This window comes from Bufo gargarizans, chromosome 7, assembly GCF_014858855.1.
Source record: "Bufo gargarizans isolate SCDJY-AF-19 chromosome 7, ASM1485885v1, whole genome shotgun sequence".
Classification (NCBI taxonomy): domain Eukaryota; kingdom Metazoa; phylum Chordata; class Amphibia; order Anura; family Bufonidae; genus Bufo; species Bufo gargarizans.
This window is the reverse complement of record NC_058086.1, coordinates 185764110-185786169: the sequence shown is the minus strand read 5'-3', so window position 1 is coordinate 185786169 and position 22060 is coordinate 185764110. Positions and strand designations below refer to the sequence as shown.

The window sequence follows — 22060 nt, the reverse complement described above, 5'->3', positions numbered from 1 at the left end:
CTGCTGCACAGTCTAGTATCTCTGAACATGAGTGCTCATGTTCCCTCAGCAGCACAGGGGAGAAGGAAGCAGTTTCTCCCTGCCCCCCTGTGCCGCTGCCACCAATGGGGAGAGAGGGGCGGAGGAGGGGAGGGCGCACTGCGCCACCAATGATTAGTACTTTTCATGGGTCCGGACTTTAAGCAGCAGGCAACACAGAGCGGCACCCAGGGTTATACCAGCACTTACTGTTATTTCTGGGCGCCGCTCTGTTCGCCCGCTGTGTGCCTGTGTCCTATTACTGTCTCCTCTCCTGCGCCATATGCTAATTGCTATGGGTAGGACACAGCAGCTTCTCTAGTGGGTGTTCCTTCTTCCTGCGCTGCGATTGGACAGCGCAGGGAGAAGGAACGCCCACTAGAGAAGCTGCTGTCTCCTCCCCATTGCTCCGATAGTAATTAGCATATGGAGCAGGACTGCAAGAGACGGTAATGGGGCACAGGCGCACCGCGGGCGAACGGAGCTGCGCCCAGGAATAATGGTAAGTGCTGGGACATCCCTGGGTGCTGCTCTGTGTTGCCTGCTGCTTAACAAAGTCCGAACCCATATAAGGTCGTCTTGAACTTTAAATACAGGAGGCAGGTGCCGGCAGCAGAATCGCATAGCAGACATCCTGCCTCTGACAGGGAGCTGTGATCAGCGGCAGTTAACCCCTCAGGTGCGGCACCTCAGGGGTTAACTGCCGCTGATCTGCTGCCAGTACCCACCTCCTGTATTAAGGGTTAATTATCATTGGTGGCGCAGTGCGCCCTCCCCCCTCAACCCCCCCAGTATTATAATCATTGGTGTAAGTGGCCACAGGGTCCCCTCCTCCTCATTGGTGGCAGTGGCAGCTTCTGATCGGAGCCCCAGCAGTGTAATCCTCGGGCTCCGATCAGTTACCATGGCAGCCAGGATGCTACTGAAACCCTGGCTGTCATGGTAATCTCTCTGCTGCTGTGTGTATAGAGCACAGGGCAGCAGGGAGAGTATACACCAAAATATTAAGGATAAATCATCCCCTTTCCCAATTTTACATTATAAAATATATAAACAATAAATAAATAAACATCGCCACGTCCGAAAAGTCCAAACTATTAAAATATTAAAAAAATCAGAGATCTGCCTTTTTTTTTTATTTAAATGCGGAATGCACGTGGCTTTTCTGTTTTATTTTTTTCGTGTGGTATCGAATGGTATAGAGTTTTGCAATACTTTTTTATGGTATCGAAACCGAATCATCAAAATTTTGGTATCGCAACAACTCTACCATTGACTACATGAACATACATTTGTTTACCTCTAGGTATGAATATTTAGTGTGTGTGTGTGTGTATATAACATATTATATATATATATATATAATATAATTTTTTATAAAGACAAGTTGCTTTGGGTGATGTTTCTGTAATGGATAATAACGGTTGATATATGCTGCTAGTGTAAAACCAAAACTATAACTTGAATTCACCCAGATGCTTATGGTTTCTACAGTTTTATAGTAGTAGGATTATATTGTAGATTATACAGACAGAAAAAGTATAATACCAGACTAACAGATTTTCTGTTCTGGTAAGAACAACTAAATTGCAGCAAGATTCGCTCTGGCCAATATCTATGAATCCATTTACATTTACTAGTCATGCTAAACTGAAGTGTCAGAGTATATCCACAGCTCAAATTTTCAATTTTTTTTTTTTGTAATGTGCATTTGGCAGCTGAAGGCATCTGTGTTGGTCCCATGTTCATATGTGCTCGCATTGCTGATAAAAATTGTTAATATATGCAAATGAGCCTCTAGCAGCAACAGGGCGTTGCCATTACGCCTAGAGGCTCTGCTTTCTCTGCAACTACTGCACCCTCTACACTTTGATTAACAGGGCCAGGAGTAATGATCCCTGCCTGGCTCTGTCAATCAAATTGCAAAAGACACTGCAGTCACAGAGAAACAGGAGCCTCTAGGTATAACTGCAATGCCCCGTTTCGCCTAGAGGCTTATTTTCATACTTTAAAACTAGGGATTTCCCGATACCGGTATCGGGGTCGATACCGGATATTTGCACGAGTACTTGTACTTGTGCAAATGTCGCCGATACCTCATGGCCCAGATCAGCGGTAGCGGCGTGTCCCGTCTTCTTCTGGGCAGTGGCTGCAGCGGCGTGTCCCATCTTCTCTTCTGGTCGGCGGTGGTGCTGCTCCCAGCTAATCAGCGTGGGGATGGCAGCGGATATTATACACCTGGGGACGTGCTGGCTCGGCAGCGGCAGGAGGCCGCCTCTGGCTGGGGTTCTGCATATTATCCTCAGGGGACTGCAAGAAGCTGGGCCAGGGGTGGAGAGATGGCAGGAGCTGCCGGAGCCCAGGTACTGCAGTCCATTCTTATGTTTGCCAGCCACATCTGATTCTGAGAAAGCTGGGTGACAACCAATATGGCCGTCTCTCATAAGCAGAGCCATCCAGAGCAGAAGTGGGAGGAGCTGGCATTGAGAACTTTAGGGAAAGTGGGTGACATCCCCTGTGACTGCTGTGATGCTGGCTGCTGTGGTTGTCACGAAGGATCTACCAGACTGGGAGCACTCATACAATCTGTGACTACTCAGTCGCCTTCATTATGCTGCCCGTTAAAGGGGTTGTCACAGATTCATCCCGGAAGCGTGTAATGAAGTAAAGAATGTCGGAGAGGTCACGTGGCTGTACTCCGGTGCATCTGCATGGGAAGGATTACAGCAGGCCAGGTGGGTATGATGCATGAAATGAAGGAGAAATCCAGTTAATTTCTCTCCATTTCATGTTAAAACGGACAAACAGTAAATAATAAAATGTGGTGGTGGTGGTAGGGTAATGGGCATATAATAGTGATTCACAACCAGTGTGCTTCTAGCTGTTGCAAAACTACACCTCCTAGCATGCCCGCACTCTCAAAAGCTGTGCGGGCATGCTGGGAGTTGTAGTTTTGCAACAGCTGGAGGCACATTGGTTGGGAAACACTGTAATATATGCCCATTTATTAATTTATTTACCCTTGTACAAAGGAAAAGTAAGGCAGTTGTCCAAAGCAACCAAATTACAGCTTTAATTTTTTTCATTGCTATCAGCAACTGCGCCGCTATTTCTTTGTACAAAGTTTGATAAATCTCCCCTAAGACTAAATTAAATTTGAAGTAAAAACATTACCACACCATAATTGGTATCGGTGAGTACTTAAATAAAAGTATCGGTATTCGGTCTTAAAAAAATGGTATCGGGACATTCCTGGTTAAAACACAATTTTTCTCAGCAATGCAGGCACATATGAACATGGGACCAACACAAGTGCCTTCAGCTGCCAAGCGCACATGCAACAGGTCAGCCAGTTTCACAGGTACGAAACTGCTGACAGAGGCCCGTCAACCTCTTCAACCACCATGACGTATCGGTATATCTCGTGGCTGAGATATTTTATGGAGCAGGGCTACTACAGTGAGCCAGCTCCATACGTGGTGAGTGCCGGCTGTATAATACAGCAGACACCCGGCAAATGACGGGGAATTGCCACCACGACTGAGGGCTCTTTCACACTTGCGTTCTTTTCTTCCGGCATAGAGTTCCGTCGTCGGGGCTCTATGCCGGAAGAATCCTGATCAGTTTTATCCTAATGCATTCTGAATGGAGAAAAATCAGTTCAGGATGTCTTCAGTTCAGGACCGGAACGTTTTTTGGCCGGAGAAAATACCGCAGCATGCTGCGCTTTTTGCTCCGGACAAAAATCCTGAACACTTGCTGCAAGGCCGGATCCGGAATTAATGCCCATTAAAAGGCATTAATCCGGATCCGGCCTTAAGCTAAACGTCGTTTCGGCGCATTGCCGACGTTTAGCTTTTTTAGAGTGGTTACCATGGCTCCCGGGACGCTAAAGTCCTGGCAGCCATGGTAAAGTGTAGTGGGGAGTGGGGGAGCAGTATACTTACCATCCGTGCGGCTCCCGGGGTGCTCCAGAGTGACGTCAGGGCGCCCCACGCTCATGGATGACGTGATCACATGGCATTCTGGAGCGCCCCGGGAGCCGCACGGACTGTGTAAGTACACTGCTCCCCACTATTACTATGGCAACCAGGACTTTAATAGCGTCCTGGCTGCCATAGTAACACTGAACATCATAGGAGTCTGATCGGTTACAACAGAGGCCTGGGAGCTGCTAAAGCTTCCCAGGCCTACCATGGAAACCTTCCTGCTAAGCTGTGCACGAGGCACAGTTTATCAGGGAGTGTGCTATAATGCCATTCACCCTTATAGATCTCTATTGGGTTAATGAAACATGGGATCAAAAGATACCAGGTTCTAGCCCCCTAAGGGGATTAAATGTTATCATAAAATTAAAAGATAAATAAATTAAAAAACATTAAAATATTAAAAGCTTAAGACAATAAACCAAACAAAAAAAACACATCAGGAATCGCCATGTCCAAAAATGTCTACTATAAAAAAATATATATATGAAAAAAAAGACTGCATTGAACACCTTGATGAGCACAGAGAAGGCTGCAGCGCTACTGTGAGCATTAGCGCCTTGTCAAAACAGCTGATCGGTGGGGTCCCGGGTGTTGGACCCCTACCAATCACATGCTGATGTCCTATACTGAGGATAGGTAATCGGTTGTAAAATCTCAGAGAACCCTTTTGAGTGGTTAAAGGGAACCTGTCACCAGTTTTATGGTGTCCTAACTAAGGGCAACATAAGTAAGTGATTCTCTTAGCAAAATGCTGGGTCACTTTCTTTATTTGACCCAGTCAATCTGACAACATCTTGTATTGAAAAGCTCCAGCTCATAATGATGAGTCCTGAATATTCATGAGCTCCTGACTCTCCCTACCTGCCGCTGATTGACAGTTATTTTCCATATGAATCAGCAGCAGGTGGGCAGGGGAGTGGCTTTAGCGCTGAATAATAAAAAAAATAAAACGCTTGACTCACTGACATCACGCTGGCCTTAAATCGGCTCATTAGTGTGTGGCATCTTTGTGTATGTGTATATATTATGAGGTAACCATCTGTCACACCAGTAGGTGAATACATCTAAGGCACTTTTTAGTAGTTAATGATTGTATATAATTAGTTAGATTATAATCAAATATTCACATGACTGGTTCACTTTAAACCTTGAGTAGTGTGGGACTTGAACTTTTGTGTGGGTTTAACATTTCCACTTTGACTATCTTGGTTACGAAGCAAGATGTTAAATAGGGTGCAAAAAGATGTACGCGCCTGTCTTAGACATTTTCTTTTTTTCTTTTCTCACAGGGGTTTACCTGTCTAAGTTTGCTGATTTATTGCGAGTCAATCCTTTAGAAGGAGGAGCAACTGGATGTATTCTTATATTTAAAGTAATAAAGGTAGGTTTTAAAATTTAAATCTCTACTACTTTTTTTTTTTTTAATTGTGTGAACAGTCTTTTGTTGTTTTTGTCTTTTGTTTTGGCACATGAGCCTTAATCAGTAATTTAGGATGAAGGGGTTGCAGTGTTTGACATGCCTTCTCCCATAATTTATAGGGTTAATTTCACATATTTGAAAGATGACACTTGTCCACCAAGTCAAACATACCATCCTACTGTGTTTATCTACAGCAGGGATGGCCAACCTGAGACTCTCCAGCTGTTGCAAAAATACAACTCCCAGCATGCCCAGACTGCCTACAGCTAGCAGCCTACAGCAGGGCAGTTGTAGTTTTACAACATCTGTAGAGCCGCAGGTTGGCCATGCCTGATCTAGAAGAAGGAAAAGGAACCCCTGATCAATGTTCCTTCTCCAGAAATCATGTTCCCATAACGTGTGAAATTTATTTTTGAAAAAGGCGACTAGGCCCTTTTTGAATTTGTACAGCTTCAACAATCTCAAGAACCTGTGGTAGAAAGTTCCATAGTCTCACAGCTCTTACAGTAAAGGATCCCCAACTGAGGTGATGGTGAAACCTTCCTTCACTCGTGGATGAGTATGTTAAATGGATGCCTCTGATGCATGCCGTTGTGCTGTTATGCCACTCATACGGTCCCACTGTTTTGTTTCCTCATCTACTGGTCTTTGTTGAGCTAATCTAACCCCTGCCTTACTTGGGAAAGAACTGTAGTTGAAGGGCTTCTGTCACCCCCCCCTCCCAAAAGTCATTTTTTCATTTTTGGGCTAATTAAAATCCTTATAGTGCGATTATTCAATATATAATGCTCTTACATTTTTCTGTGGCTTAGTTTCTTTAAAAAACACACTTTTATAATATGTTAATTACCTGGCTACCAGCAAGTAGGGGGGTTGCTTGCTGGTAGCCGCCGCATCCTCCTTAAAAAAAAAAAACGCCCCCTCCTCCTGTTGATTGACAGGGCCAGCGAGCGCTCTCCTCCTTCGGCTGGCCCTGTCTGCGTTCCAAATCTCGCGCCTGCGCCGTACCGGTTTTCAGTCGGCGCAGGCGCACTGAGAGGGCGGCTCTGAGGAAGCATCTACACCCGGCGCAGGCGCACTGAGGAAGGAGCGGCCGAGCGAGGTCCTCCTCTCAGTGCGCCTGCACCGACTGAAGACCGGTACGGCGCAGGCGCGAGATTTGAAACGCAGGGCCAGCCGAAGGAGGAGAGTGCTCGCTGGCCCTGTCAATCAACAGGAGGAGGGGGCGTTTTTTTTTAAGGAGGATGCGGCGGCTACCAGCAAGCAACCACCCTACTTGCTGGTAGCCAGGTAATTAACATATTATAAAAGTGCGTTTTTTAAAGAAACTAAGCCACAGAAAAATGTAAGAGCATTATATAGTGAATACTCACACTATAAGGATTTTAATTAGCCGAAAAATGACATTTGGGGGGGTGACAGAAGCCCTTTAAGATATAGATTACTACACCATAGTGTTGGGTGAGGCCATGACACTCATCACTACTCCCCTATTGCAGCTTTTGCAGAACATAGATCTTTTTTTTTCTTCAGACAGTGATTCTTTTTCACCAACTACGTTTCTCAGTCTGCAATGGATAAAAGTTAAGTTGACTATAGCCGCCATTTAGGGGGTAAATGGGATACATGGACATTGTATAACCTAACATTCTGGGTGATCAGTTCCCATTGGTGCAAAAATGAATGATTCCATTAATGTCATTCTGTTAAAAGGATTGTTTCATCTGAGACATTGGTGTCATATTGCTAGTATCCACACCAATTTCTAGAACAGAGCTCCCATAGTGAAAAAGAGCACATGGCCTCCCTCCATTCATTTGTTTTAGAGCACCGAAAAAAAGCCAATCGCTGGGGCTCAGCGTTTCTGGAAGTTCCATAAAAGTGCATGGAGCGGTGACCACACTTGCTTGGTGCGCTCTTGTTTCACTTTGGAAGCTCCTCTGGGACCTGCACCTGTCTGACAACTCCTTTCAGGAATAAGCATTTATGTTAAAAATGTCTTTGGTTACTTGGTTTATATTGCATTGTTTTTTTATAGGGGAAAATGAAAGCAGTTTATGAAAACTTTAGGAATACTCAGGAGTCTTTTCTTGGCAATTCTGTTCTGGATCCAGCACCTAAACATGAGTGTCATGTATTAAAGAACATGAATGCAGTTACATCTTTGCTGTCCTACAGGGCATTTGAACGCACTCAGGTACTGTTTATCTGTATATATAATCAGTTTTGTACGTATAGATTTAAGATGTATTTTTAAATAATGTGTGGGATATAAAAGCATCAGACCTAAGGTCAGCCATACATGAGATGGCTGTTGACCAAGTGGGTGCTTGGTTCTCATCTAATGTACACATGCTTGTACATTAGTCAGCATGTGTTATTTATTTTATGCACTTATATAGCGCTACTATATTCTGCAGTGCTTTACAGACATTAGCATCAAACTGTCCCCAATGGGGCTCACAATCTAAGTTCCTTATCTGTATGTCTTTGGAGTGTGGGAGGAAACCGCAGTACCTGGAGGAAACCTACACAAACATGGGGAGAACATACAGTTGTGTTCAAAATAATAGCAGTGTGGAGTTCAATTAGTGAGGTCATTCATTCTTTGAAAAACAGGTGGCAATTATTGCCCTCACTTAAGGAAGGGCAGTAAATGTTGTACATGCTGGTTACAGTGCATTTCTCTCTGAAATTTTGAGTAAAATGGGTTGTTCCAGACATTGTTGAGAACAGCACACCTTGATTAAAAAGTTGATTGGAGAGGGGAAAACATATAAAGAAGTGCAGAAAATGATAGGCTGCTCAGCTAAAATGATCGCAAATGCTTTAAAATGGCAACCAAAACCTGAAAGACGTGGAAGAAAGCGAAAAACTACCATTTGAATGGATAGAAGAATAGCCAAAATGGCAAGGACTCGGACAACAATTAGCTCCAGGAAGATCCAAGGAGGTCTAAAGTTACCTGTGAGTACTGTTACAATTAGAAGACGCCTATGTGAAGCCAAGCTATCTGCAAGAAGCCCCTGCAAAGTCCCACTGTTGAAAAAAAGACATGTGCTCATGACGTTACAATTTGCCAAAGAGCACATTGACCGGCCTAAAGAGACATTCTGTGGACTGATGAAAGTAAGATTGTTCTTTTTGGGTCTAGTGGCCGGAGACAGTTTGTCAGACGACCCCCAAACACTGAATTCAAGCCACAGTACACTGTGAAGACAGTGAAGCATGGTGGCGCAAGCATCATGATATAGGGATGTTTCTCAAACTACGGTGTTGGGCCTATTTATCTCATACCAGGGATCATGGATCAGTTTGAATACATCAGAATACTTGAAGAGGTCATGCTGCCTTATGCTGAAGAGGAAATGCCCTTGAAATGGGTGTTCCAACAAGACAACGACCCCAAACACACCAGTAAACGCACAACATCTTGGTTCCAGACCAACCAGATTGACGTTATGGAGTGGTCAGCCCAATCCCCGGATCTTAATCCGATAGAAAACTTGTGGGGTGACATCAAAAATGCAGTTTCTGAAGCAAAACCAAGAAATGGAGAAGATCTGTGGAATGTGGTCCAATCATCCTGGGCTGGAATACCTGTTCACAGGGGCCAGAAGTTGGTTGACTCCATACAACACAGATGTACAGCAGTTCTCAGAAACAGCGGTTATACAACTAAATATTAGTGAAGTGATTCAAAGGAAAGCAAAATAGAATACAAACACTTTTATTTTTTTGAACAGTCTAATATTCACTTTTCTTAAAATAAAATTTTAAGGAACAACACAAATTTCATATTTGTCACCATGTTTTGATTTGGAATAGAATGTGTCATGTTCCCAATGCATTTGTGTGTATGGAAATAAAAGCTATTAGAAGGATTTTTGAGCTTCATTCACTTTTTTAAACACACTATTATTTTGAACACAACTGTACAAACTCCATGCAGGTGTTGTCTTTGGTCGAATTCAAACCTAGGACCCCAGCGCTACAAGGCACAAGTACTAACCACTGAGCCACGTTATCAGTCAGAATAAGGAGAGGAGGACTCGGCCAAATTCCTGGCAGTGGCTTATCTCACTGAGAAGCATGACTCTAATGTATTTAAAGCTTAAGGAGGTTATTTCAAGAAACATATTCTACAATTTTCAAAACAGCATCTGGATTTGAATAATTTTATAATTGCAGTCGAGTCACATTATGACCATTAGCTAATATCCAGAGTAACTGCTGTGTGCACCATTGACAGCAGCTAGATGGGCGGGAGTGACTCAGTAAGGTCCTAGTAGGTTGTCACAGGTATCTGGAGCCATGCTGACTGTAGTATATCTCACAAGCTGCTGGAGAGAGCGAACACGACATACAAGGTGGTCCTACAGATGCTCACTTGGGTTCAAGTCTGGGGAATTAGGAGGTCAGGGTTTTCCACTTAAAAAATACCAAAGTTATTCAACCAAGTCACGCGCGACTTTGCGAATAACTATGTCGGCTCATTGGAGCCCATACATTCTAATACTGTACAGAAATGAATCTTTATACAGTATTATTCTGAAGTTTTGAACGCAGCGACTTCGGATGAAGCATACGAAGCTCTCTTCACTCAACACTAGTTAGGATCTAACAGTTTATTGGTAGCTGCCTGGGAGAGGTTAAAAAGTTATTTCTAAAAGATTGTCCCTACACTACACGTTGCCTGCCTAACAGTGGAATTATTTAGAGTGCCCCACTCATCAATGACTCCTCTTAACCTACTAATTAAGCCATTATACTGTATGCAAAGTTTCCAATGTGTTTAGCCCTTGTTGCACCCTTGATGTAGTGTAGTATCAAAGAATGTACATAAAAATCATAAATTAGGTGGAGCACATAATGTCCTACACACTATTTAATTGGTATGCATGTGCCAGTTGTATCCACCCCAATTGTGTAGATATAATATACATTTTTTTATTTTATATCTTTAGTATTATTTTTATGAGTATGGATTTGATGAAATTCTCAAGAGACCTCGACATGTGTGTCCTTACGCTGTTGTGTCATTTGGGTACAAGACCGAGCAGAAACCAAGACGACCATCTTCACCTCTGCCAAGGTTAGTGCATCTATATTTTCTGTTCAAACACACATTTTATTAACTAATAAATTATTGACCATGAACTTTCTTAAGAAGGTTGTGCTGTAATGGGCAACTTTTATCTATTTGAAAAACAAGGAATTTGTGTACTGACTTGTACTGTTTTGATCATGCCCTGACTTCAGATGACTGATGCGAGATGACAGCATTTATTTAGATCAGAGGACCACATTAAATTGCAAGCCCCTGCTTCAGTAAAATTACATAAAATGCTTGCTGATGCAAGGCCCGATTGACACCACTTCCAAGCAGGTTGCACACAAAAGACTTTGCACCCTACCCTTAATGAGTGGTGTGCCACCTTCAGTGTCTGACGGGACAGGGTAGCTTTTTATGGAAGCCGTACATAAGAGTATAGCCTTCCAGCAATGATGTAATACCATGAAGATGGACCACACCACTTCTACAGGGTTGAAAGTGAGTGGTCCCAGCTATGAACTCCTTTAACTTTTTGACCTTTTTCTGCAGCCACCATTGGGAGCTCAGCGCAAAGAGATTTTACAGCTGCCATTGAGTGGTAACTGTAGCAATGCCTGTTAACCTAACTACCATTATAGGTGTGTGAAGGAAGCCATTTTTATCATGTACTGAAGGGAGGTAGGATATACAAAGTTATAAAGGGGAGATATATGAATGTTTTCTTTCAGTTGTCTGGTGTAAATGTTATGATGGCCCCCTATATTAGTCATCCCCAAGGGAGCGATACCAGTGCTTTTTAATTATGTTTCACACCCTTTATCCAATCGGAGCATAGGGAAGTGTGTGCATTTATTCACATATTTCAAGGAGGAATGACATGAATGGCACAACATGGGGGACATTTATTATGCTGAAATACGACTACATTAGACGTATTTCAGGCGCAGATGGTGGCGCAGCAATTAGTTGTGCTGCTATCTGCAACTTCACCCAACCATCGTCGGTTCTAAAATTTTGGGCGGGGAAGGGGGCGGCCTGTCAGGCCATATTGGTCTAAATGTAAGACGGCTCGGAAGCTGTCTTACATTTAGAACTAGCGCTGGATGTGCTGAAGTTATGGAGCGGCCAGCGTCTTAAGACTGGCATCTAAAATGCCAGTCTTAATAAATGTGCCCCCTAGTTTTAGGAAACATGCTGCAGAGTTCTGAAAGCTGGCATGTTCTGTATTTCATGACATTTTCATAGATATGTTTAGCAATTGGGAATGATGGTTTACAATAAATGGAGGGGGTGATTAAGTTTACATGCAACAATTTTTTTTTTTTTTATACCCAGTGTGCATTTTTTCATTGAGTATTTGTGTTTGTCTAAGGTGCCTGCCTGAGTAAGCAGTTTAGTTGCAAAGTTTAATTTTTGTGTAATTTAAGATGCATATCACTGTTACACGAATGTGTAAGCTACTGGATAGATTTGTTTCTCGTACTTTTTTCCATTGGGGGACACAGACCATGGGTATAGCTTAGAGGTATTAGTAGGAGGGACACTATGCAAATGAAAGAGCTCCTCCTCCTCGGGCTATACCCCCCGACTCCACCAGGAGGAACCCAGTCTTTGCTTAGTGTCTGGTGAAGGAGGTTGACACTCTCTGATTCTACTCCTTTTTGTTATTTTTATTCTAGATGGGGACACGGGTCGGCATGGCGCCTTCCTGGTCCCCCGTGGAGTGCCCGCCGCCGTCTTTGGGACGTTGCCTGGCTGCCTCCATTTCCCCCCAAGAAGATAAGTGGATCCGGGCTCGACCTGTTAGCTCCGGCATCCCACCAGCTGCTGGGACGCCTGCTGCCTACCCTCCTCCAGAGCACTGTTCTCCTGGATTGGAGTCAGAAGTCTGAAGAGGCGCATCCCTGCTGGTCTGGACATCGAGGGAGCATGCTGAGCAGATAAGTATTGCCCAGTCCCTCCCCCTCCCTCTGTGTCTGTTTGTCTGTGGCTACCTGGGTGAGCTTGAAGAAGGATCCTGATGGGGCACTTTCTTCATTTTGGCACTGGAGTACTGGCATCTCTTCCACCTTAAACTGTGGGCTTCAGCGCTTCTCTCGTCGGGCCTTGGTTGCTGCGCTCTCTCAGCGCCCGCCGGCAGGCCGCTCCTCCACCTGGTGTTTGTTTAAATCACGCGCGCGCTTATTTTCGTGCATATTTTCGCGCGTGCGCTTATTTCCGCGCATATTTCCGCGCGCGCTTATTTTCGCGCATATTTTTCACGCGCGCGCTTATTTTCGCGCGCGCTTGTTTCGCGCCATAATGACGCGTTCGGGGGGGCGGAGCCTCGGCATGCCGCTCCGACTCTCCTTACACCGGAGACTCTGTTTGCTCACGGCCGTGCAGCTCCTCATCACTCTACTCCGTTTTGTGCCAGGCAAGCTGGTAGCTCAGTGGTAATGCTGCTGCTGCCCCATGTCCAGGCTTTCTGAGTTCAAAGCCCCTTTCAGCCTTCAAAAATTGTTTACATTATTCTAGATGGGGACACAGGTCGGCATGGCGCCTTCCTGGTCCCCCGTGGAATGCCCGCCGCCGTCCTTGGACGCTGCCTGGCTGCCTCCATTGCCCCCCAAAGAAGACAAGTGGATCCGGGCTCGACCTGCAGCTCCGGTATCCCACCAGCTACTGGGTCTCCTGCTGCCACCCTCCACCAGAACACTGCACTCCTGGACAAGGAGTCAGAAGCCTGAAGAGGTGCATCCCTGCTGGTCCTGGAGTCGAGAGAGAAGATCTGCAGGAGCAGATAAGTATTACCTGCATCCCTGCCTTACCCCCCTCCTCCACGTCCCTGGGAGCCTGCGGTCCCCGCTTGGGCATCTGCCATGTCCAGCGCGGCCGCTAAATTGGTCTTAGTCGCCAAGGCAACCATGTCCTTTAATCCTGTGGCGCTAACGACTCCATCTCTCTCAGTGGTCCCCACAGTGGGTGACTGACTACGAAGAGGCAGCGTGTGCGGCAGCATCCCACCTCGGATGTCTCCGTCTCTCCACCCCCCCTCACCTCGCCGGTGGCGCTTGCGGACTGCTCTTCCCCCTCCCTAGGGAGAGTAATCCGAAGGGGAATTATCCGGCTCGGACGAGCCAGGTCCTTTTTGGACTATAGGGCATTTTCAAATCCTGTGACGCCAACCACCTCTCTAAGTGGTTTTCCACAGAAGACGCCCGACTACTAACAGGGAGCGTGAGCAGCAGCATCCCTCCTCGGATGGCTCCGGCTCCCCCCCCCCCCCCTCGTCTAGAGGCGCGTTCGGGCGACTCTCCCCTCCCTTAGGGAGCGCAAGTCTGAAGGAGAATTTCCGGCTCTGATTAGGTCATGGAGCGGGACTCCTCGCCTAAGCTCTCCACCAGGGTGGCTGACTTAGTGGCGACTGTCCGAGACACCTTTATTCTCCAAGGGGATTCTCCTCCTTCCACTGGTCAGGAGTTCCCCCTTTTTCCGTCCAGGCAGTCGGAGACTACCATGTTCCCGGTCCATGAGGGATTTTTCCGCGGTCATGTCCAGGACCTGGGGTAGTCTTAATAAGGTTCTCGACCACCCAGCGCATGAATATACTTTCCTTTCTCTGCTGACGGCGAGGAGAGGTGTCTCCTCCCCCTAAGGTGGATCCTCCGGTGGCCGGATTAGCCAATTATATGGCCCTTCCTGTCTTAGTCAGTTCCTCTTTCCAGGATGCTGTAGACAGACGCATAGACTCTCTTCCAGGTCCTTTTTCCGCTGGCAGCGCGTCCCTGTGACCTACCTTTCACTCAGCAGGGGTAGCCAGTGCTCTCTCGGTGTGGTTACAGCACCACCACCAGGAACTGGCGGTACGAGATGCGGCTACTAACACACTGGAGTTGGTTCTCCAGATGTCTCAGGCTTCTAAGATTCTTTGCGAAGCTTCTAGGGACATTGTTTCCCTCTTTGCCCGCAGGTTGGCCATCTCTGTCACTCAGCGCGAAGAGATCTGATTGAAGGTGTGGGACGCTGACGCCTCCACCAAGCGTTCCCTTGCTAATCTCCCCTTTGGGGTTTCCAGACCTTATGGGGATCAGCTGGACGAGTTCATCTCTGCATGCCTTTTGCCGTTTCTCATCTGGTAGGCCGCCGCCGGGGGTCTCGGGTCGCCCGCAAAGAGGCCTTCCTTTGCACCAGCCTTCCCGGCACTAGAGGACCCAGTCAGCCCGCCCTGCTGCTCCTAGGCCTATCACATGTCCCGATTGCGGAATCCCACCATCGATTCCTGCGCTTCGCCATTATGGGTCGACACTGTCAGTTTGTCGCCCTTCCTTTGGGTTGGCGACCACCCCGCGGGTCCTTGCCACGGTCCTGGACCGCTCATGGCGCTTCTTCGTACCATGGGACGATATCCGGATAGAGGCCCCCCTCTCTACCGCAGACCAAGGACAGCGTCCGGATTACTGTTCAGACTCTGGAACGGTTCGGCTGGCTGGTAACTTTCCCAAACTCCTGCCTCTTCCCGTCCCAGAGGCTCTCCTTCCGGAGGATGATTTTGGACACCTCGGCTGCCAAAGTATTCTACCAGCCTTCAAGTCCTCCCAGATCCAGGGGGCAGTGTCGCATCTGCTGCGCTCCCCGTGCCCCATTCGGGAATACTTGCAGGTCCTGGGTCTTATGGTAGCCTCTTTCGAGGCCTTCCATATGCCCAGTTTCACACTCGCCTGGCGCAACAGGAGATCCTTTAACCTTTCAGCGGGTTCGGGCAGCTCTCCCTTGGTGGCTGTTCCCGATGAACCTGAGGTCGGGGAGTTCCTTTCTCGCATTCTCCTGGACGATCGCCACCACCGATGCCAGCATCCTGGGTTGGGGGGGGCGTTTTCCAGTCTCGCACGGTTCAAGGGATTTGGTCGGCGGCAGAGTCTCGCCTTCCAATCAACTTTCTGGAACTGAGGGCGATTTTTTTTTCCGCTCTCTCTCTCCTATTGGACCTCTCTCCTTGCGGGCCTCCCAGTGCGGGTTCAAACGGGCAATGCCGCGGCCGTGGCCTATATTGACCATCAGGGCGGGACCCGCAGCCGGATGGTGATGCAGGAGGTGAAGAGAATTCTGACGTGGGCGGAGACGCACGTTCCGGTGTTGTCAGCAGTTTGCATTCCAGGAGTGGACAACTGGACAGCGGACTTTCTAAGCCACAACACGGTGGATCCAAGCGAGTGGTCTCTGCATCCAGAAGGGTTCGAAGAAATCTGCCACAGATGGGACCGTCCGGATGTGGACTTAATGGCGTCCGGGTTCAACAACAAGATCCCAGTGGTCCTGGCTCGCGCCCGAGATCCGGAGGCGTACGGATGGATGCGCAGGTGTCTCCGTGGCAGGACTTCAGCCTCCTCTGTTTTCCTCTCCTACCAAAGGGTCTACGCCAGTTCGAGGCGGAAGGGAATCCGACCGTTCTCATCACCCCAGAGTGGCCTCGCCGCGCGTGGTTTTTCGGACGTGGCTCGGTTGCTGGCGGACGCCCCATGGCCTCTTCCCGACAGACAGGACCTACTGTCTCAGGGCCCGTTCTTCCACCGGAATTTGCGGTCTCTTCGTTTACCGGCGTGACTGTTGAGACCGCCATCCTGATGAAGATGGGGTTCTCGGATTCAGTGGTTAGGACCATGATCAGTCCGGGGAAGTCTTCTTCCTCCCGGATTTACTGTCGTACCTGGATGGCCTTCCTGTCCTTTTGTGAGGGTTTGGGGTTCCCTCCCCTTCGGTTTTCCATCTTGATGGTACTGTCTTTTCTTCAGTCTGGGCTTGTGCAGGGACTGTCGCTTAGTTCCCTGTAAGGTCAGGTTTCGGCACGGGCTGTCAGAGGTCCCTTGCTCTTAAGGGTCCGGTGGTGACCTTTCTTTGGGGGGTGGCACATTCGGTTCCCCGTATGTTCCCCCTTTGTCTCCTTGAGATCTCAATTTGGTTCTGCGCGTTCTGCAGTCGGCCCCCTTCGAGCCTTTGAGGAGGGTCTCTCTGACTGTTCTCATCTGGACTTCCTTGTGACCATAGCTTCTGATACAGCTACATAGCGTAGTGATTAAAGTTCTGGGCTATTATGCAGTGGCTGTGAGTTCACATCCCATCACGAGCTTTTAAGTCAGACTGGTGTCGAAGCTGGCCGCTCTTTCCTGTCAGTAGCCTTTCTGGTTTTCCACCAGGATTAAGTTGTGCTCCGTCCAGTCCCCTTCTTTTTGCCCAGGGTGGTCTTTCCCTTCCACCTTGATGAGGATCTTGTCCTGCCTTCCTTTTGTCCTTCGCCGGCTAACCCCAAGGAACGCACTCTGCATTCCCTGGATGTTGTACGGGTCCTGAAGGTGTATCTCGCGGCTACTGCTTCCGTCCGCCGTTCTTGGCGCTCTGGATCTGCTTGGCTATTTCCGCGGCTTGTCGCGCTTGTGGTGGAGTTCCCCCGGCTAGGATTGCCGCTCGCTCCACTAGGGCGGTGGGGGCTTCCTGGGCAAGACGCAATCGTGCCTCTGCGTCTCAGCTGTGTACGGCGGCCACCTGGTCGTCCTTGCATACCTTTGCAAATTTTTGTCAGTTGCATTCACTGGCTTCGGCTGATGCGGCTTTGGCCGCAGGGTTTTGCAGGCTGTGGTTCCTGTTTGACCGTTGGGCGTTCCTCCTGGCGGTGCTGATATTTTTTCCCACCCCATGGACTGCTTTTGGACGTCCCATGGTCTGTGTCCCCCAATAGAAAAAAGTACGAGAAAAGGAGATTTTTGTGAAACTCACCTGTAAAATCTTTTTCTCGTCTTTTCCATTGGGGGGACACAGCTCCCACCCATTATTCCTGTTGCAAGAGGGGTCTTTAGTTCAGTTTTTCTGTTTCTGGTTGGACCTTATGGCTTGGTCCGATGGTTTCCATGATTTTTTTCTTGCTCCTTCTCCTACTGCTTGTGCAACGCCTGAGTTCCTCCTGGTGGAGTCGGGGGGTATAGCCCGAGGAGGAGGAGCTCTTTCATTTGCATAGTGTCCCTCCTACTAATACCTCTAAGCTATACCCATGGTCTGTGTCCCCCAATGGAAAAGACGAGAAAAAGATTTTACAGGTGAGTTTCACAAAAATCTCCTTTTCTAAGACTATATTGATTTTTGTTGTCACACGACCATAAGTGTTTTGTGGTCTGCAAATTGCGAATCTGCAAAACACTGATACCGGCCATGTGCGTTCCGCAATTTGCAGACCTCACATGGCCAGCGCTATATAGAGAATGCCTTTGCTTGTCTGCACTGTGTGCTATCCGCATATTTTACAGCCCCATTGAAATGAATAGGTCTGCATCCATTCTGCATTGCGGATCCATTTATAAGGTCGTGTGAATGCACCCTAAAGGATTTGGTTTGTATAATTCACATTTCATTATGTCCAAGGATGAAAATTCTGCCTCCTTATAGTTTTGAAGGATTTGAAGAGAAAAGGGTGTGTGCACATACATAGTCAGGTCCATAAATATTGGGACATCGACACAATTCTAACATTTTGGGCTCTATACACCACCATAATGGATTTGAAATGAAACGAACAAGATATGCTTTAACTGCAGATTGTCAGCTTTAATTTGAGGGTATTTAAATCCAAATCAGGTGAGGGTGTAGGAATTACAGCAGTTTGCATATGTGCCTTCCACTTGTTATGGGACCAAAAGTAATGGGACAATTGTCTTCTCAGCTGTTCCATGGCCAGGTGTGTGTTATTCCCTCATTATCCCAATTACAATGAGCAGATAAAAGGTCCAGCGTTCATTTCAAGTGTGCCATTTGCATTTGGAATGTGTTGCTGTCAACTCCAAGATGAGATCCAAAGAGTTGTCACTATCAGTGAAGTAAGCCTTCATTAGGCAGAAAAAACAAAACAAACCCTTCAGAGATATAGCAAAAACATTAGGCGTGGCCAAAACAACTGTTTGGAACATTCTTAAAAAGAAGGAACGCACCGGTGAGCTCAGCAACACCAAAAGACCCGGAAGACCACGGAAAACAACTGTGGTGGATGACCGAAGAATTCTTTCCCTGGTGAAGAAAACACCCTTCACAACAGTTGGCCAGATCAAGAACACTCTCCAGGAGGTAGGTGTATGTGTGTCAGTCAACAATTAGGAGAAGACTTCACCAGAGTGAATACAGAGGGTTCACCACAAGATGTAAACCTCAAAAACAGGAAGGCCAAATTAGAGTTTGCCAAACGACATCTAAAAAAGCCTTAACAGTTCTGGAACAACATCCTATGAAAAGATTAGACCAAGATCAACTTGTACCAGAGTGATGGGAAGAGAAGAGTATGGAGAAGGAAAGGAACTTCTCATGATCCTAAGCATACCACCTCATCAGTGAAGCATGGTGGTGGTAGTGTCATGGCGTGGGCATGTATGGCTGCCAATGGAACTGGTTCTCTTGTATTTATTGATGATGTGACTGCTGACAAAAGCAGCAGGATGAATTCTGAAGTGTTTCGGGCAATATTATCTGCTCATATTCAGCCAAATGCTTCAGAACTCATTGGACGGTGCTTCACAGTGCAGATGGACAATGACCCAAAGCATACTGCAAAAGCAACCATAAGGGAAAGAAGTGGAATGTTGTGCAATGGCCAAGTCAATCACCTGACCTGAATCCGATTGAGCATGCATTTCACTTTCTGAAGACAAAACTGAAGGGAAAATGCCCCAAGAAGAAGCGGTAACTGAAGACAGTTGCAGTAGAGGCCTGGCAGAGGATCACCAGGGATGAAACCCAGCGTCTGGTGATGTCTATGCGTTCCAGTCTTAAGGCTGTAATTGACTGCAAAGGATTTGCAACCAAGTATTAAAAAGTGAAAGTTTGATTTATGATTATTATATCCCATTACTTTTGGTCCCTTAACAAGTGGGAGGCACATATGCAAACTGTTGTAATTCCTGCACCGTTCACCTGATTTGGATGTAAATACCCTCAAATTAAAGCTGACAGTCTGCAGGTAAAGCACATCTTGTTTTTCATTTCAAATCCATTGTGGTGGTGTATAGAGCCAAAAATGTTAGAATTGTGTCGCTGTCCCAATATTTATGGACCCGACTGTGTGTGAAATCCATATACTTTACTCGTTTTTCTTTAAAGAGCTGAGTAATGACCTAAACTCAAAGCATTATGGTGTCATGTAATGCTATCAATTCCTGTCTGACTGCACGTCTACAGTATTGGTAAGTACAATACTGTAGATGTGCGGTCAGGCAGGAATTAATAGTATCACATGGTATGAGTGACATACCAGAGTCCAAATTGGGGGGCAAATTTTAATCTGCATGGCGTGACCCGCCCCATCTGCTTGCTCTAACGGCTCAGATCAACAGAAGTTTATCCCCTTAAATGCCACAGTCAATAGCAACCGATCTAAGTAGTTTTAGGAGGGGGCTCCCTCTCTCTTTTCAGCACCCTGCGAATAAAATCACGGCCCAGGCCTGCCTGCAGTGTATACCCATTAGGCTGCTCCTGATGGTGCCTGTTGATATAGCACTGACATTATAATGCACTGTACTGCTTATGCGGTATATACTGTATTATGGAAGCAATCAAAAAATCGCCTGTTAAAGTTATCTGGTGGAACTAATAAGGGGGTTAAAGGAAAAATTGGAATCATCTGACATTTTCTTTATTTTAATAAAACAAAGAATGCACAGTTCTTATTTGACTTAGTCTGTTTTTTTTTTTTTTTTTTTTTTTTTAAAGCAGGCCAGTGAACATCAGTGTTGATCATTATAACGGTATGTATGGCCTTCAGTATGTATAATATGGGGTGTGTGCCATGAAAAATAATGTACCATAATAAAAACTCTGTTCCTGAGTTATACATTTTCTTAATATGCACGTTGGGCTTTTGCAATGAGGGTCATTGTTGCGGTCTTTGCATCCAAGCTCCACTCTTTTCTATGGTCAGTCTCTCCCTGTCTGCTTTGACTGGTCCAGGTAGTGGCAAAGCAACAAGGGGGGAGCTGGCTACAGAAAAGAGTGGAGCTTTGGTGCAACAAGAGCAATAGTATAACTCCCCTAATTTGCATGTTAACAGAGCTATGTGTCTATGCAAATAGTTGGATAGGTAGGTTGCTGGTGACAGATTCACTTTAGGGTCCATTCACACGTCCGTGTGTGTTCTGCGGATCCGCAAAACACGGACATCGGCAATGTGCGTTCCACATTTTGGGGACGGCACATCGCCGGCACTAATAGAATATGCCTATTCTTGTCAGCAATTGCGGACAAGAATAGGACATGTTCTATTTATTTGGGAACGGAAGTGCGGGTCCGCATTTCCGGATCTGCTCTGCACATCGTGCGGCCCCATAGAAATGAATGGGTCCGCAATTCTGTTTCGCAAAATGCGGAACAGAATTGTGGACGTGTAAATGGACCCTTAAAGGGGTTCTCTGGGATTTACATATTGATGACTTGCCCTTAGGGTAGTGTAATTTTGTATGTAGAGCAGCACTTCTGTACCTTACTGACTCAATTCAGGAGATATGCATCAGCTTGTCTCAGGCACCAGATCCACTGTCGCCCACTATAGACGTTCAAATAGTAGATGACGGCAGCATCATTCTCCATTTATTCTTTTTGTTGTTGGTCCATGACATATGTACAAAAAAGACCAATAATAGCAGCAACGTTTCTACTACGATGTAGTCTTTGTTAAGACTAGTATACAGTGCTTACTTCAAACCTTTATATGATACAGGTCACCACCGCAGTGCTCCAGACTAAAAAAAAATACCTGGTAGCCATTGGCTCCTGAACTGAAAAATTTAGGAGCCAAATCTAATTTTAGTCGCCAAATCGAAACCGAATCAAAATTTTCAGATCGGCATTTTCAGATCGGCATAGGGTTGTTTTGATACCAAAATTTTGATTCGCTTTCGTCACCATAAAGTATTGCGATACTCAATACCGCGCAAAAAAAAAAACACCAAAAAAAGCCGTGTGCATTTTGCATATTATGAAATGTTCAGCCCATAATAGAGCAGTCCTATCCTATTTTTTGGGGTGACAAGGTGACTAAAAAATGGCGAATGCTCACCGCATAGGAGATATTTTTTAATAATTTAATAGTTTGGACAGCGCTATGTAATATGTTTATTTATTCTTTATATATTTTATATGTAAAATTGGGAAAGGGGGGATTTAAACTTAATATTTTAGGGTACTTTCACACTAGCAGTTTTCTTTTCCGGCATAGAGTTCCGTCCTAGGGGCTCTATACCGGAAAAGAACTGATCAGTCATATCCCCATGCATTCTGAATGGAGAGCAATCCGTTCAGTTTGCATCAGGACGTCTTCAGTTCAGTCATTTTGACTGATCAGGCAAAAGAGAAAACTGCAGCATGCTACGGTTATATCTCCAGCGAAAAAAACCTGAAGATTTGCCTGAATGCCGGATCCAGCATTTTTTCCCATAGGAATGTATCAGTGCCGGATCTGGCATTCAAAATACCGGAATGCACCCGCACTAAATCCGGACCCATTCACTTCTATGGGGCTGTGCACATGAGCGGTGATTTTCACACATCACTTGTGCGTTGCGTGAAAATCGC

The 22060-nt window shown here is 46.3% G+C and overlaps 1 protein-coding gene across 5 annotated transcripts in view; it reads left to right on the top strand.

The window, feature by feature from the left end:
• Window positions 1-22060, top strand: part of TASOR (transcription activation suppressor) — a 92624-nt gene that overhangs the window by 14634 nt on the left and 55930 nt on the right. For 4 of the 5 annotated variants that reach the window (XM_044302294.1, XM_044302292.1, XM_044302296.1 and 1 more), the window contains 4 exons: window positions 5297-5388; window positions 7466-7624; window positions 10395-10522; window positions 20204-20238. In XM_044302294.1, the coding sequence (XP_044158229.1) occupies window positions 5297-5388; window positions 7466-7624; window positions 10395-10522; window positions 20204-20238 (414 nt within the window). The remainder of the gene's footprint in view (window positions 1-5296; window positions 5389-7465; window positions 7625-10394; window positions 10523-20203; window positions 20239-22060) is intronic. The other variant, XM_044302293.1, reaches the window with a different exon arrangement.